Consider the following 16,267-nt stretch of genomic DNA (forward strand, 5'->3'; position numbering starts at 1 on the left):
TCTATATCGATGTTGGAAATAAGAAATGGCAAGGTGGTTCCTAGCCTTGAGTCACACGCCAAATTTGGCGGGTGGTCACTACACATGAAATGTCTCCCTGACGGGGTTTACGGTGCCCTCAGCCTCGCCGCTGGTTTCACTAAAGCAATTCCATGGTTTTATCTACTCTCCTTGGGCCCTTTTGACAGTCAGCCAACCACCAGAAAACCAGAGTCTGTGCCCGAACTGTCACTTCTTCACAGATCGGAAAATGGAAGGGCGCCGCAAGCAGATGACTTGGCGCTCAACCTCACCGCCTGCTGCCACCAATAAGATCCTAAAGATGTACCATTTCCTTCGGGGCTGTGACTGGGAGATGAGAAACTGCCTGCAGGAGCCACTTGTTGAGCGCTTGGCAGTGTTTGGGGAGGTGGGGTGGGTGTTGTTCAACTCCTACCAGGTTGCTGCTTTCAGTGTTTATATAATAGATCTGAGACGGACAGAAGAGACTATAGCTGTGTGTGTGTGTGCGCGCCTTTGGGAGAGCGCCTCGCTAGCACTGCTTATGTAAATAGACAGCGAGAGGCTTGAATTTGGAAGAGGCGGGGCATCCTGACGTGTGCTGGTGTGAAGCAGACGTAGCCTGGGCTCCTCACTGTGCTGTTAGCTCTCTGCCCGTTTGGCTCACACCAACAACAACACAGGTAAGAGCAGCGCCGAGTCCCTGCTTTTTTTTTGTTTTGCGGGCTACTGTTTGCTGGTGCAGCCTTGGAGCGGGGACTGAAGGATGTCTGACAATGTGTATGCGATGGAGGGCGAGGAGAACACCATTCGCTTCGCCCGCAAAGGTGCCCTAAGGCAGAAAAACGTGCACGAAGTCAAGGACCATAAATTCATCGCTCGCTTCTTCAAGCAACCCACGTTCTGCAGCCACTGCACTGACTTTATCTGGTGAGAGACATTAGCCTCGTCCATAAGCAAACTAGAGCACTGCTTGCAATGCCCATCTTCACATGTCATTAATGGTGATTGTTTGTCTTTGTTTTAACAGGGGATTCGGAAAGCAGGGATTCCAGTGTCAAGGTGGGTGTCCTTCCGGGTACAGTAGCAACAGTGTCTTTAACTGTCAGCCTGGAGTCTTACAGAGTCATGAGCTCAGGACAGTATCTGCAGCACAGTGTCAATAATAGTTTACTTGTGGCGCTCCTGTAATGCTCTATGTGAAGATTAAGCGGGGTGCAGTCAGAATCATCTCCGTTAAATATGAATAATTTACTAACTTGTTATACTGAGCTGCTAGTGCCCACTTAATCTAACAGGTTTTTGCTGCGATGGTAATTGGAAAGTGGACAGAGGCGCAACGCCGCTTAGTTGTTTAATATCAAGTGCACAGCCGTTTCTACAAATCAGTGATTAGACGAACTGGAGTTGTGCTCTGTTGTATTTTTTAATTGCATTTTCGTTAACACAGCCGGATGCAGGTGCCATCCTTCAATGCAATTTTCTGAACCTACCAGATTGAGCCTCGTGTAAGTCAGAAGGCGACCAGTTTATCAATGACTTTTAACAATATCATTTGAACGTTATCCTCCTAGTTTCACTTCTAATAAGACAGCGTTACAAAATATCCATATGTTTGACGTTCTCTCTTTCTGTGATGCTCCCTTTTTAAATTTGTCCTGAACTTGCTTCGTATCAGCGCGCCTCAATTAAAATTGTATCCCCTTTTTTCCTGTTTCTTCGGATTTTAATTTTATTTATCGTCTTTTCACTTTTTTTTCAAAAGACAGCTGCTGAATCAGATGGTTTTTCCTTTTTGGAACAATGTGCAACTTTTCTTTTGCGAGGTTAGCGTCTTAAAGCCTAACCTAACCCCACCCTTTCCTGCCTTTAAGCGGAAGCACTGAATCTCTCTCTCTTTCTCTGTGTGTGTGTGTGTGTGTGTGTGTATATAACAAAAATAGAAAAGTTGGTTTCGGCTTTAACATGTTGAAGAGCAGTGCTATCAGCAGATGGTGGTACTGCGAATGGCAGGCTGACAGGTTGTTTCACACATAACCATATAAGAAACAGCACCTAAGGAAACCGTACTGTTGTTCCCGCACATCCCACGTGTGGCTTGGGTTAGTTGGCAACTGTAACCCTTTCAATCTATTTCACACTATCTGTTTCCTAGTCCCGAGGAGAGGCATTCCAATCTGACTGAAGTGATGGTTGGTGAGTGTACAGATTACACCTGCTCCCTGCTGCTCTGTGACGACTTAGAGATGTTTTTTGACGACTAGATTCACTCTGTGCAGTGGGTTGCACAGATGCGGTCTGTACTGCATAGAAGGGAAGATTATTTGAGTAGTTTTGACTCTTCAGGATGAAGCTGAACCCCTACATCACAATCCCAGTGGTGTAATTCAGTAGAACATACCCAAGCGTTTCTAAATCAGCCCTCAAGCTTTCCGCAGATTTGGTATTTTCAGTTGAAATAGAAGGAAGAAGCGAGCCAGCTCCGTGCCCACCTTATTGACAGCACCTGTCATCAGTTGATATTTGCCAACTCGGAAATCTGACTTGACTTTTATCCGATTGCTATGCTGCTGTCCAAACTTTGAATTCTATGTTGCCTTGCATAATGTCAGGACATCGTATGTGTTGTACAGGTACTGTGGAGTTGTCCCAGCAAACTCCCCAAAAAACGTTATGATGGTGAGATAGTCTATTTCTGTGATGATTGGGGGATAAATATTGACCAGGACTCTGAGAACTCAGTCCCCTGCTCTTCGGAATAGTGCAAAAGGATCTGTATGTTCCCCTGTAAGGGCTAATGGGACATCAGTTTAAGATCTCTTAAACATGGCACACCTTCACAAGTGCTCTTGAGTGTCAGCCTTAATTTTTTTGTCCTCAGGTGTGGGGGGTGGAATTTAAGTTTAACTCCGAGGCAGGAGTTCTCCTCCCTGAGTCCTGGCTGACTGCATTAAAATTGAAGTATTCTACATTGTTGCTGGGTTGCTTTAGATTGGCATTAATGTTCAATAGCGTCTTCAAATGGGTGATGGTAGGGAGAATGGGAATTCCACTGTTTCTTTAGAAAGATAACACCAGCGTGTATTTTTTTTTGAAGTTCAAGCTTGTTTAAAGATTTGCAAGTGGAGATTTCTCCATCTGTTTCAGCAGATTCTGACTGTGAGTGAGTGATGTCATGGTGCTGTGCATTTGTATATGCTTCACAGACACAGTGTGAACAGACGCACAGTGGTTTTGTTTATAAAATATTGACATTTTAATCCCTTTAGAACTCTAAAATGGCATGGATCAAATAGTGATTCGTATTCTCCTCTGGCCACACAATCTTGGGAGTTTTATTTTCACTCACATTAGGTTGGTTGGAGTCAAGTGCTGCCATTTGAAGATTTCTATCATTGTGTGTGCTCAGGAATAATTCTTCAGAATGAGAATTCACATTGGGACAGGAATAGGCCGTTAGGCTCCTTGGGCTTGCTGGACTATTCAGTGCAATCGTAGTTGATCTGCTGCTTGAGCTCCACATATCTGCCCCGTTTTCACATCCTTTAGTTTCCAAAAAATTCTGTCCATAATATGCTTAATGACCGAGGGTCACAACTTTTTAGGGTAGAAAATTGCAAAGATTCTTAACCTTTTGGGTAAAGAAAACTCTCCCTCCTGTCATGATCCTACATGACCAATCCATTATTCTGAGTTTATGAACAGCAAACCTCCCCCTCCTTGTTCGGAATGATCCAGTTCAGGGAAGGATTCCTTCTGAATTTCCCTGAATCTCCTCCTCCCCAAAAATAATAAGTACAGCCTTTGAAGAGATGAACATTAGTATACTGTACTCCAGTTATGACGCAGCAAGACCATACATGTTTGCAGTAAGATTTTCTGACTGTCTTAGTCCTGTTTGCAATAAAGGTTATTATGATCAATGTACAATGATACACAGGTCCCACTGAGTACCAAACCTTTGCTGTCATTTTCATTTAAATAATTCAATTTCTTTCTTACATTTTTCCTTTCAAAGTGAATAATTTCACACTTCTCCACATTATGTTCCAACTGCCATGCTTTTACTCATTCACTTAGCCTGTCTATATTTCTTTGCAGGCTCTTTGCATCCTCCTCACAGCTTATTTTCCCACCTACCTTGTATCGTAACAAACTTGATGTATCACACTCATCCCCTTATCTGCGTCATTGATGTAGATAATATCCTGAGACCTAAGTACTGATCCAGCAGTGCTTAGCTAGTTATAACCTGCTGAGCTGCACAACACTTGTTTGTTCCTATCATTTTCTGTCTTTTAACCAATGTTGAATGTCACTAATATATAATGCTTGTCTGCAAGACCTAATTTTTTGCAATGACTTGCTGCATGGCACATTATCAAGTGCTTATTTGAAAATACAACACACTGCATTCACTGGTTCACCTTATTTGTGCCGCTAATGAAAACTACAAACAATTTCAGCAGATTTGTCAAACCATTTCTTTCATAAATTCGTGCTTCCACAAAGCTGTGATTCCTAAGGGCTGTGCCCCTGTGGCCAAACAATGGATTCGCCTGGCTATTCATGTCAAGCTAACTGGCACATAGTTTTCCATTAACTACACGTTAATTAAGACTTAGCTAAAGAACTTTAATCTTGTGCATTAATTTTAATTCTAAACATTCATTTTGAGAATAGAGTGGAGATGAGTTAGGCTGGTTGCTAATTCTGATGAAGCTTTGATTCTTGTATTTAAGGAATGTTTGGGCAGGATATTGAGCCCTTTAAGCCTGTCCTCTCATTCATTGAAATCATGGTTGACCTGTGATCTAATCCCAGACGGTTTTGTTCCATATCCCTTAATATGCGTGCTTAACAAGAATCTGTTACATTCGGTTCAGAATTAATAATTGACGTAACATCAACAGCCCTTTTACCAAGAGAACTTTAAATTTCTTGTGTGAGGCAAGGTTTCTTAACTTCATTCCTCCAAAGATTTGAATTGAAGTGTTAGGTAATTTTCCCTAGCTCTAAACTTCTCAACCAATGTTTTGCTAGTCATTAATGAAAATCGTTTTTACTCAGATAATGAAATTCCTTGTCAAATCAGAAAAGCCTCCAAACACTTCATGTATAAAAGGTTATTTTTAATGTGCAGTTGCTGTTAATGTATACACACAGCCAATTGCATACAGCAACCGTGCACAAACAGCAATGAGATAAATAATCATTGTTTGATGTTAATTGCAGACACATGGAGAACTTCCTGTTCTTTATCAAGCAGTGATGTGAGATCTTTAACAGGCATTGGAGATATTAGCACCAGAAGCTTGTTAACACTCCGCTTTTGCCAGCTCATCCAAAGACATCCTTTAATATTACATTGAATTGTCAGTTTATTATTTGAAGACACCAGATGGGTTTTTGTGTCTTCAATTTTCTGACATGCAATTAACGGAAACAAACTTACCCCATTCTGGCTATTTCACTTACTATGGTATAAAGTCTAACTGCACAGACACATCAAACTCTTTACCTAAAATATGAAATTTATAGAACAAAAGGGTACATTACTGACAGAAAACATCAGTATTGGAAGAATGATCTCATAGAATTACTGGAAGGCTGTCAGATTTTTCAACTTAGGCTCCTTTATTTCAAATCTCTTTTCCTTTTTAATTCCTTTTAAAATCTTTCTCCTCTCACCTTAAAAATACACCTCTTAGTTTTGAACACCCCACCCTAGAGTAAAGACCCTGGCCATTCACCTATTCTGCACCCCTCATGATTTTAAAAACCTCTATAAGGTCACCCTTCAACCTCCCATGCTCCAGTGAAAAATGTCCCAATCTTTCCAGTCTATTTTTATACCTCAAACCTTCCATTCCTGGGAGTATCTTGGTAAATACTTTCTGAACCCTCTCCAGCTTATTAACATCCTTCCTAATACAGGGTGATCAGAACTGCACACAGCACTCTAGAAGGGGCCTCACCAATGATGTCCCAGGTCCTGTACTCAAAGGCCTGAACAATGAAGGCAAGTGTGCTAAATGCCTTCTTAACCACCCTGCCTATCTGTGGTATAAGTTTGAAAGAATTATGAACCTGAAACTCAAGGTCTCTCTATTTGACAACACTACCCAGGGCTCTATCATCAATTGTATACGTTCTGTCCTTGTTTGATTTACCAAAATGCAATACCTCGTGTTTATCCAAATTAAATTCTACCTACCACTCCTCAGCCCATTGACCCAATTGATCAAGATTTCTTAGTAACTTTAAATAACCTTCCCCACTGTCCACAATGTAGCCAATTTTGGTGCCATCTGTAAACTTAGTCCTATACTTTAATCTAAGTGACAGACAAAAAGTGGTTAGCACTGCTGCCCCACGGCACTAGGGTTCGATTCCACCCTTGGGCGACTTTCTGTGTGGAGTTTGCACATTTTCACTCTGTCTGTGTGGGTTTTCTCCGGGTGCTCCAGTTTCCTCCCACAGTCCAAAGATGTTCAGGCTAGGTGGATTGGCCATGCTAAATTTCCCATCAAGTTCAGGGACATGTAGATTAGATGAGTCATAGGGGCTGGTTCTGGGCGGGATGCTCTGAGGATCGGTGTGCGCTTGTTGGGCCGAAGGACCTGTTTCCACACTTTAGGGATTATAGTTAAAAAACAGTGCACCAAACAAAAGGGAGGACATGATTGAGGTGTATAAAATTATGAGGGGTTTGGATAGGGTGAGTATGGAGAAGTTGTTTCCCTCGTTTGAGGGGTCAGTCACAAAGAGGAATAGTTTTACGTTAAGGGACAGGAGATTCAGATGGGATTTGGGTAAAACTGCTTTCACTCAGCAGGTGGTGTGAAGCTGGAATGCACTGCCTGGGAGGGTAGTGGAGGCTGGAAACCTTACAACCTTTGATAAGAATTTGGATGCGTACTTCAAATATACCATTCAAGGATATGGGACAAGGGAAATTGGGATTAGTGCACTTTCAGTAATAGCTATGTTAGTGCAGACTCAATGGGCTGAAGGGCCTTTTCTGTGCTGTATGAATCCATGAATAGACGCCAGTACCCTGTGGAACACAGCTGGTCACAGGCCTCCAGGCTGGAAAACAACCCTCCACCGCTACCGTAATGCCAATTTTGTATCCAGTTGGCAAGTTACCCTGAATCCCATGTGATCTAACTTTACTAATTAGTGTATCAACCAGAACCTTATCAAAGGCTTCACTAAACCCCAAGTAAACAACAGCTACTGCTTGCCCTCACCAATCTTTTTGGATCCTTCATTAAAAACCTCAATTAAATTTGCGAAACACAACTTTTCTTGCACAAAGCCAAGTTGACCATTCCTAATCAATGCTTGCCTCTCCACATGCATGCAAATCCCATCTTTCGGAATCACCTCCAACAACTTAACCACCACCGATATCAGATCCGCAGGCCTATAGTTTCCAGACTTCTCCTTACAGCCTTTCTTAAACAATGGCGCAACACTAGTCACCCTCCAGTCCTCTGGTACTTCACCTGATGATACAAATATTTCTGCTTGGGGTCCCTGCAATTACCTCCCAAACTTTCCACAAAATCCTGGCGAGGATGCACTTGATCGGATCTTGGAGACTTACCTGTCTCTAGATTTCCTAAGACCTCCACCACTTCCTCTTCTGTAATGTGAACTGTTTTCAGAACATCAATATTTATTTCCCCAAGGCTGTGCCCAAACTTCCTCTGGGGCCTCACGATAGTGCAGCAGGTGCATGTGAGGAACAGCCTTGCAGAGGGGATGGAGGTTGAGTCTGGATTTGAACGGCACGCTCACTATTAAAGGGAGAGCTTTTGTTTCAACTGCACAGAGAGTCAGAAGGAATTTGTTTGTTTTCCAGGTACAGAACAGAATTTTGGTCATAACCTGATAAGGAATAGTTCTTTTAAATTGCTGTCTTTTAGTGAGGATTCAGTGATGGAAAATATGATTTTGTTAATGTACTGACATTTGGGCATGTGTAGTGTAAGAGAAGGGGCACCTTGAAAATTCAGGTTAAAGTCCTATTGACCTGAGCAACTAACCAAAGGAGGAGGTTGAGCAGACATCCCCTGGCTCCAGCTCAGCACATCCATGCAAAAAACATGATTGAAATCTTTGAAATAATATTCAGTCTGAAGTATAAAATGAAACACCCATCTCAGTTGATAATGGGAACTGCAGATGCTGGAGAATTCCAAGATAATAAAATGTGAGGCTGGATGAACACAGCAGGCCAAGCAGCATCTCAGGAGCACAAAAGCTGACGTTTCGGGCCTAGACCCTTCATCTGATGAAGGGTCTAGGCCTGAAAGGTCAGCTTTTGTGCTCCTGAGATGCTGCTTGGCCTGCTGTGTTCATCCAGCCTCACATTTTATTATCACCCATCTCAGTTGCCTCCTGAGGTTTCCAGCATCACAGATGTCAGTCTTCAGCCAATTCGCTGCACTCCACTACCCAAATTTAATGTATTGTAGAGCTAGTCACAGACCAGACAAGTTGGTCCAGTGCGGCTACAATAAGGTCTTACCCAGCAATGTGGAAAATTACCCAGAAATGATCAGTCCGCAAAAAAAAGGACAAATCAAATTAGACTAATTACCATCCTGTTGGTTGATAATAAATCAAAATAAAGTGACTAAAGGTACTATTGAAGGGGTTGTCAGGCAACACTTACTCAGCATTTATGTGCTCACTGCTGAGTTTGAGGCCATTCATATCCAGATCTCACTGTGTCATGGTCCAAACGTTGAACTAAAGAGCTGAATTGCATAGGTGAGATGAGACTGACCCACAGCAACGAGGCAGCATTTGAGAAGATATGGCATCAGGGAATCCTAGAAAAGTTGAAGTTGGAGGGAAACTTTTACAGTAGTTGGAATCATACCTAGAACAAAGAAAGACGTTTGTTTCTCGGAGACCAATTGTCTTAGCTCTAGGAAATCAGGGAGGAGTTCCTCAGGGTAATATCTGGGCTTAACCATCTTTAACTGCTTTTTCAATTACCTTCTTTTCATCATGATGTCAGCTAATTGTCTGATGATTATGATCAGCAGCATTTGAAACTTTTCAGATAGTGAAGCAGTCCAAGTCCACATGTCTGTTTTAAAAATGAGCAAGCTTCAGTAACAAGTAAGATCTGCCCTACACCAGGTGCAGGCAATGACCATCTCCCCCGATGTTCAATAGCATTGTCATTACTAAATCTCCCCCGGCAAGTCCTGGGGTATGAATAACCAGAAAGTGACCTGACGGTATATAATACAGCTACCAGAGCAAATCAAAGACGAGAAAACTGAGATAAGTAGCCCCTGACTTTCAAGTCTATCCACTGTCTACAAGAAAAGATGAAGAATACTCTCCCACTTGCCAGGATGAGTGCAGTTTCAAGCAGTTCAACCCCCTCTGGGTGAAAACAGTCTGCTGATAGGCACATCATTCACCAACTTAAACATTCACTTCCTCTGCTACCATTACATAAGTAGCAGCAGTGCTTACCACTTGCAAGGTGTAATGCAGCAACTCATCAAAGGTCCTTTTGTCACTACTAGCTAAACTCCTGATAACAGAAGAACTAGGGCACCAAGATATGCATGCACAATCCCTCATGCAAGTCACCCACTGTCCTGACTAGCTGTTCCTTCACAGTTTCTGGATCAAAATCCTGGAACTGCCTAATAACACTGTGAGTGTAATTGCACCAGATGGACTGCAGCCAAAAGAAGTGGCTGACTGTCAACTTCTTCATGCCAGTTACGGATGTGTAACAAACGTTGGCCTTGGCAGTAGCACCCATCTCCCAGGTAACACTAAAATGTGGGTATTTTGCTGTTTGCAGTATCAGATACCACTCCGCAGTTACTCTCTTACTTAATGCCCACATGTTGCAAGACCTGGACAGCATTCAGTCTTGAGCAGGTAGGTGGCAATTGATGTTCATGCCATGCAATGCCAGGCAGTGACAACCTCCAAGGAGATATATTTTGAGCGTCTTCTTTTAATATTAAATGTTATTTCATTGCTGACTTCCAACCATCGGAATCCCAAAAAGTAGAAATTTACCATTCAGCTATAAAAATATCATGTGACTTCCAATACTATCCATGAGGCAAAGATGAAGAGTGTGATGAACGATTTTCCACTTGCCTGGATGAGTACGACTCTAATAACAGTAAAGCTTAGCACTGCTCAAGACAAATTCACTAACTTGATTGGCACCCCATCCATCACCTTATATGTTCACTGTTTCCACCATTGGTGCTCAGTGGTAGCAATATGTACGATACACAAGAGGTACTGTGGTATCTTACAAACCTATGATCTCGAGGGCTGAGAAGGAGAGGGCAGCAATCATTTGAAAATACCACCTCTGGCAAGTTCCCAACAAAGCCACACGGCTTTGTTCACTGTTGCTGGGTAAACCCCGCCCTACTGTAGAAATATTGACGTCATGTGGACAAACGGGCAGTTCACTGCTAGCCTCTCAAGGACTTTTGTGAATGGGCAATAAATGCAGGCCCAGTCAATAATGCACACATCCCAAGAATAAAGCTCAACGTACATTGATCGGTGTGCCAACAAATAGCTTTAGCTTCCCGAAGCCAGCGGCGCACACAGACCTCAGAGGCTGCAATGCCACAAAGAACTTGCTGGAAATATTGATTGCAGGTCCTCTGCTGGTCTCAGCCTTTGAACTCATTATCTAATGGCACTGTGAGTGTTCCTATACCATGTGGATTGCAGTAGTTCAACAATGTGTTCACCACCATCCTTTCAAAGGCAGCGAGTGATAGACAACCACTGCTGGTCTAGCATTACTAACTCACTTCCCATCAATGAGACCAAGATGCAGGCGTGCTGCAGATGGTGTACAGAGGATTCATGGGGAAGCAGTTTCACAGTTGCCTGGCAAAAATTGTCCAAATGACATTTCAACTGAATCAAACTTATTAGATTTTAAAGTGCATTAAGGTAATTTGTGAGTGTCCTTGAAATTTTATCTGTTATGGGCAAACAGAAAGTGTTATCGGAGAGTAAACGTTGTAAAGACCATATTTGCCTTCCAAAACTTAAAAGATTGCTATAATGTGAAAATGTCAACAGTCGATGCTTAATAATTGTGCCAGAGATATTGAGGCTACACTGGTTACATAATGAATATTTAGGAATGAGTTACAAACCAGGATCTAGTTAGGAGGTTTGGTTGGCTCACACATAGAATTAGGGATACTTGACTTTGGGTTATATGCACGATTAACCAAGGAATTTGGATGGTTTACATAAAATGCTGCTAGATGATGAAGTACAGGTTGGGATTTAATTAAGAGTTGGAATGATTTGAACATAGAATAACTGGTATCCAGAGATAAGTTATTGAGAGTTAATCATGGAGTTTGAGTGATTTATTCTTGAAAAATACTTAGGTATGAGTTTCCAGTTGCAATTTAATCTGGGGTTATGATGTTGTACTAACTGAGAAATAGGTCCTTGTGGTTTGTAATTGATTAGTTTAATGGAAGAATGAAATTTGTGATTCAGAATTAAATTGGTGCATTTTTTTTGTTTCATGTACATTCCAAACATTTTTGGAGTCATTCTAGTTGCCAGAGATGGTTATCAATTCACAGTTTGTTGAAGCGGGCAGTGGTGTAATCATATTTATTGAATCATTTGAAGCTGCTGATTCCAGGATTGTAATGTTTCATGCAAGTGAATGCTTATTGCACTTAACTTTACAATAGGAACAAATAATAAAATCATACAGCAAGGTGGAGGCCAGTCAGCTGATCATGTTTGTGTTCCCTGTTTTGAAGAAACTAATTAATCCCACGGTCCCAACTCTGCCCCATTCCTTTGTCTATGAATCATACAATGTCATTCTGAGCTACAGTGTACATTATTTACTGTGAAACAATCACGGCTTTAGCTGAAATGCTTGCTGTCATTTTCCTGCACACATCTGGACTGATAATTTTAAATCAAGAAAATGGTATTTTATCATACTTACTTTAAGCAAAAAACACTTTCATATTTAAGAACCAGCCTGCAATGTAGTCTCACCAAACATTTTCTATTGTGGACTTCTAATGCAGAGGTTTGTTGGCTGTCCTTTCAACTCCAAGACAACATGTGACTGGAACAAAAAAGCGTGAACTCTCTGGTTATGTGTTCCTCCTGCCCTTGCGTTCGGGTTATTCCATTTGCCTTGCACTTTTACAATTTGTAACCTTGTCTGCTGAGGTTGTTGTGAAACCATCGGTATTATTGGGAAAGTACTTCCATGGTTAAAGAGCGTGTTTGATGCGTTTCCAATGTAGTCCTCATAGACTAGCATTTAGCTCAGGAGGGTGTCACATCCACAGTGTCTGTGTATCCTCCCTGTGAGTATTTCATTCAGGTTTTGTACACTTTTTTTTATTTAGACCATCCCTTGATTTTCAAAGGGTCGAGACATCTCCGCACCTCTGTCAGTGCTGCTTCTGTGAATGTGGGCATTTAACTGTGCGGTTATGCTACCAGTGTTAGATACTTGAAGAAAACTACAAGAATGTTCCAACATCACTATGCAAACTTCAATTCTATAGCTCAGACCAGAGCTGCCAGCTAAAATGTAATTATAAAGGACGTGGCAGAAATTCTTTGCTTCCAAATACGTTTAATGGCCATATGATAAAATATAATGCTAACCCTTGTCTTTCTTTGTTTCTTGGCTGATTCCTGCAGTTGCTACACTGGCAGTCGTTGATGGATTGCTCAACCCACATTGGCGACCTTAACCTGAAAGAGTCTTTGTGTTTGAGCACATCTGTAGAAGAAATCCTCTGTCAACAAGCCCTTTTGTTTAGATGTTCTCAGATTTGACAGAGCTTTTTGTCATTTTTCTGGTTGACATGTTGATTATGCCGCCTCTCCATGTTTCAAAAGCGATTCAGAATTGCTTATAGAAATAAAAGAAATGTGTGATACCTGTAGTTGTTTCTTGTTATGTAGAAATATTAGAAAAGCTAGGACTATTCTCCTTGGAAAAGAGAAGGTTGAGATGAGATTTACTGGAGGTATGCACAATCATGAGGGAACTGGACAGAGCAGATGGAAAGAAATGGTTCCCATTGCGGGCGGGTCAAGTGACAAAGGTGCAAGATAATCAGTGAAAGAAGAAATGGTGACATTAGCCAAAGCACTGTTTCTTTTAAAAGCAAAGGTTGCAAGGTCTGGAATGCACCGCCTGAGGATGCAGTAGAGGCAGATTCAAAATTCAAAAGGGAATTGTTTCATTATCTAATGAGAACAACAAAAATCAAGGATAAGAGAAGAAGTGGGAGAGTGGTAATGGATGAGTGTTTCTTGAAGAGAGCCTGTGCTCATAACAGACCATATGACTATCTCCTGTACTTAGTCCTGCTATTATATTGTAATAAGTGATAGTATGTCCCTGAATGTACAATGTCAAAAGTTAGAATTGGGTTCAAATGCCTGCAGTTTAATTTATTGAGCAGTTCTGCCTTGTATTATGTTCCTGTGAACGAGTTGACATCAATGTTACAGGGGTTATTCCCCTACCGCTGAGGGAATATTGGGAGTAATCAACATTGCCATAAACTATGGAATTACTTTTCAAAGACGTTGGCTAGTTTCAAATTTATGCCCACTCCCATTCCACTCCCTGAACGAATAGTTGGATAGAAAGTTTGTTCTAAGCCGACTGCTGACTGGAGTTTACTTTTTAAAATCAATACTTGTAAGCCTTCTGTTTTTAAAAAAAATAACTAAAGGCATTAGTACAAAGCAGCAGAGTCTTTGGAATATTACGTCAAACAAGGGGACAGTACATAAGAGAGGTCTCATTCAACATGAAACGAAAACAGAAATTGCTAGAAAAGATCAGAGGTCTGGCAGGACCTGGAGAGAAATCAGACTTAACAGTTAAGGTTGATTGACCTTTCCTCAGAACTCAGTGCTCAGAATTAAATAAAAGTTGAAAATGCTGGCAGTTTTCCACACATCATGCAGGATTTGTGGTGCATCAGAACATGGTTCTCACAAAACAATCAACCTGAAAGATTAAATCTCCATGATTGATAGAAAAGCTGTTTGAAACATCAGGAGGTCATGAGAAGCACAGTACAAAATCCACATCTTTCTTTGACATGCTTCCTGACTTGCTGAACATTTCTAGCATTTTCTATTTTTATTTCAGACTTCCAGTTTTTTCAATATTTTGTTTTGATTCTAAGCTACAATTTTAGTCAGTTCTGGAGATGGAGAGAATGTTTTCCATTGTGTTGCATCAAACCACTGAAAGATAAATGTTACAATCTTATTAACAATAATATTTGACATTGTTTTCAATTGTAATAGTTTTAGATTGTTGCTTTATAATTTGTTGCCGTATCAGCGGCAGTCCATTCAACAAAAATGAATGCATCTTTCAAAATGGAACTGAATATAAGTTTGAAAGGAAAAGGAAATACAGGACCATCGGGAAAATGCTGGTGAATGAAACCTTTCAAAGAACTGGCACAGATGTAATGAATCAAACAGTGTTCTTTTGTGCAATATGGTTCTATGATCTGTGATGTAAAATCATAGACTACACTTACTTGTGACCTGCTCTCAAACTGGTGTGTGAGCTTAATTTACAGAATTTGGAAAAATTCCGCTCTTCACCTATTAATGTGACGTCACTGCACCATGCCGTAGTAATTATTGCCTGTAAGATTCAGTGCCTGAGTGAGAATCCTTGAATTAAGAGACAGCAGAAGCTCATTGAGTGGAAGGTCAAGGCTGATTCAGTGCTGAAGAGATGCTGCATTGTCAGAGATATTATCCTTCATATGAGAAAATAGGTCAAGATCGCAACTTCTGTTGGCAGGTGGACGTAAAATTGCACTATTTCAAAGAAATAGTGACCCGGTCAATATTAAAACCTCAATCAACATAACATAAGCAAGATGTTTCGGTCGGTGTCATTACTGTGTGTCGCAGCTTGTTGTGTACAAATTGGTAGTTGCATTCCAACATTGTCTACACTGGTTGTAAAAGTAAACTGGTTGCAGTTATAAAAAGAGCTGTGCAGGGTACTGCATTGGATGATGAACATCATATTGAATGGCAGAGCAGGCTCAGTCTTTCCTATGTTACATAAATGCAATTCTAGTTTTGCAACGGCAAGCCTTCTTTCCGTGGAGCTGTCTATTCTAATCCAGTTTCTTCACTTTTTCCCCACATCCCTTTATTGTACCACTTCAAATACTCATCTAATATTTTTTTAAAACTGAACCGCAAAGCAGAATAAGAGACACAAAGGAAATAACCTTCCAATTTCGACTTGAGCCACAGGCATTCTCTTATAAGTAAATAAGATTAGAAATATAAATGTGTGGCTGAATGATTAGTGGAAATAAGTTCTCTTTCATCAGGCACTGTCACTGGTGCTGGGAAAGCGCGAGCTGTTCTGTTGGAAACATTGAATATGCTGGCACCAGTCTCCTGTTGAATTTTAGGATTGGAGACAGAACATCAAACTAATTACTGAGGGAATGGTTCAGTTGAAGGGAAGTTTAAAAAAAATCAGACGGAAGTTGGGAGGTTATGTTGTGGCTGTACAGGACATTGGTTAGACCACTTTTGGAACACTGCGTTCAATTCTGGTCTCCCTGCCATAGGAAAGAAGTTATTAAACTTGAAAGGGTTCAGAAAAGATTTACAAGAACGATGTCCGGGTTGGAGGCTTGAGCTATAGGGAGAGGCTGAATAGGCTGGGGCTATTTTCCCTGGAGCACCAGAGTCGGGGGGTCGGGGTGGGGGGGGGGGGGGGGTGGTTTGCTGACCTTATAAGTGTTTATAAAATCATGAGGGGAATTGATAAAGTAAATAGGCAAGGTTTTTTTTCCCCAGGGTCGGGGAGTCCAGAAGTAGAGGGCATAGGTTTAAGGTGAGAGGGGAAGATATAAAAGGGACATAAGGGACAATGTTTTCATGCAAAGGGTGGTGCGTGTATGAGTTGAGCTGCCAGAGGAAGTGGTCGAGGCTGGTACAATTACAACATTTAAAAGCCATCTGGATGGGTACATGAATAGGAACATGTACATGATGCCACGCCATACAGCATCAGGGTAGTTCTAATGGAGAGGAACGCCCAGTAGCATGAGCATCCAGGACTTTGGCTAATGCAGAGTGTATAAATACCAAGATAGAGAAGGAAGGTTTGGTTGTCATATTTGGAGTTAGAAAGTCCACCAATTACCTTTACAAT

At 41.3% G+C, this 16,267-nt stretch overlaps 1 protein-coding gene across 2 annotated transcripts in view; it reads left to right on the plus strand.

The window, feature by feature from the left end:
- Window positions 1-477: 477 nt before the first annotated feature.
- The window catches only part of prkcba (protein kinase C, beta a), a 270,274-nt gene continuing 254,484 nt past the window's right edge, over window positions 478-16,267 (plus strand). Inside the window, exons 1-2 of one of the 2 annotated variants that reach the window (XM_059653984.1) lie at window positions 478-930; window positions 1,031-1,062. In XM_059653984.1, the coding sequence (XP_059509967.1) occupies window positions 767-930; window positions 1,031-1,062 (196 nt within the window). In that variant the 5' untranslated portion in view covers window positions 478-766. The remainder of the gene's footprint in view (window positions 931-1,030; window positions 1,063-16,267) is intronic. The other variant, XM_059653983.1, reaches the window with a different exon arrangement.

This window comes from Stegostoma tigrinum, chromosome 23, assembly GCF_030684315.1.
Source record: "Stegostoma tigrinum isolate sSteTig4 chromosome 23, sSteTig4.hap1, whole genome shotgun sequence".
Taxonomy (NCBI): domain Eukaryota; kingdom Metazoa; phylum Chordata; class Chondrichthyes; order Orectolobiformes; family Stegostomatidae; genus Stegostoma; species Stegostoma tigrinum.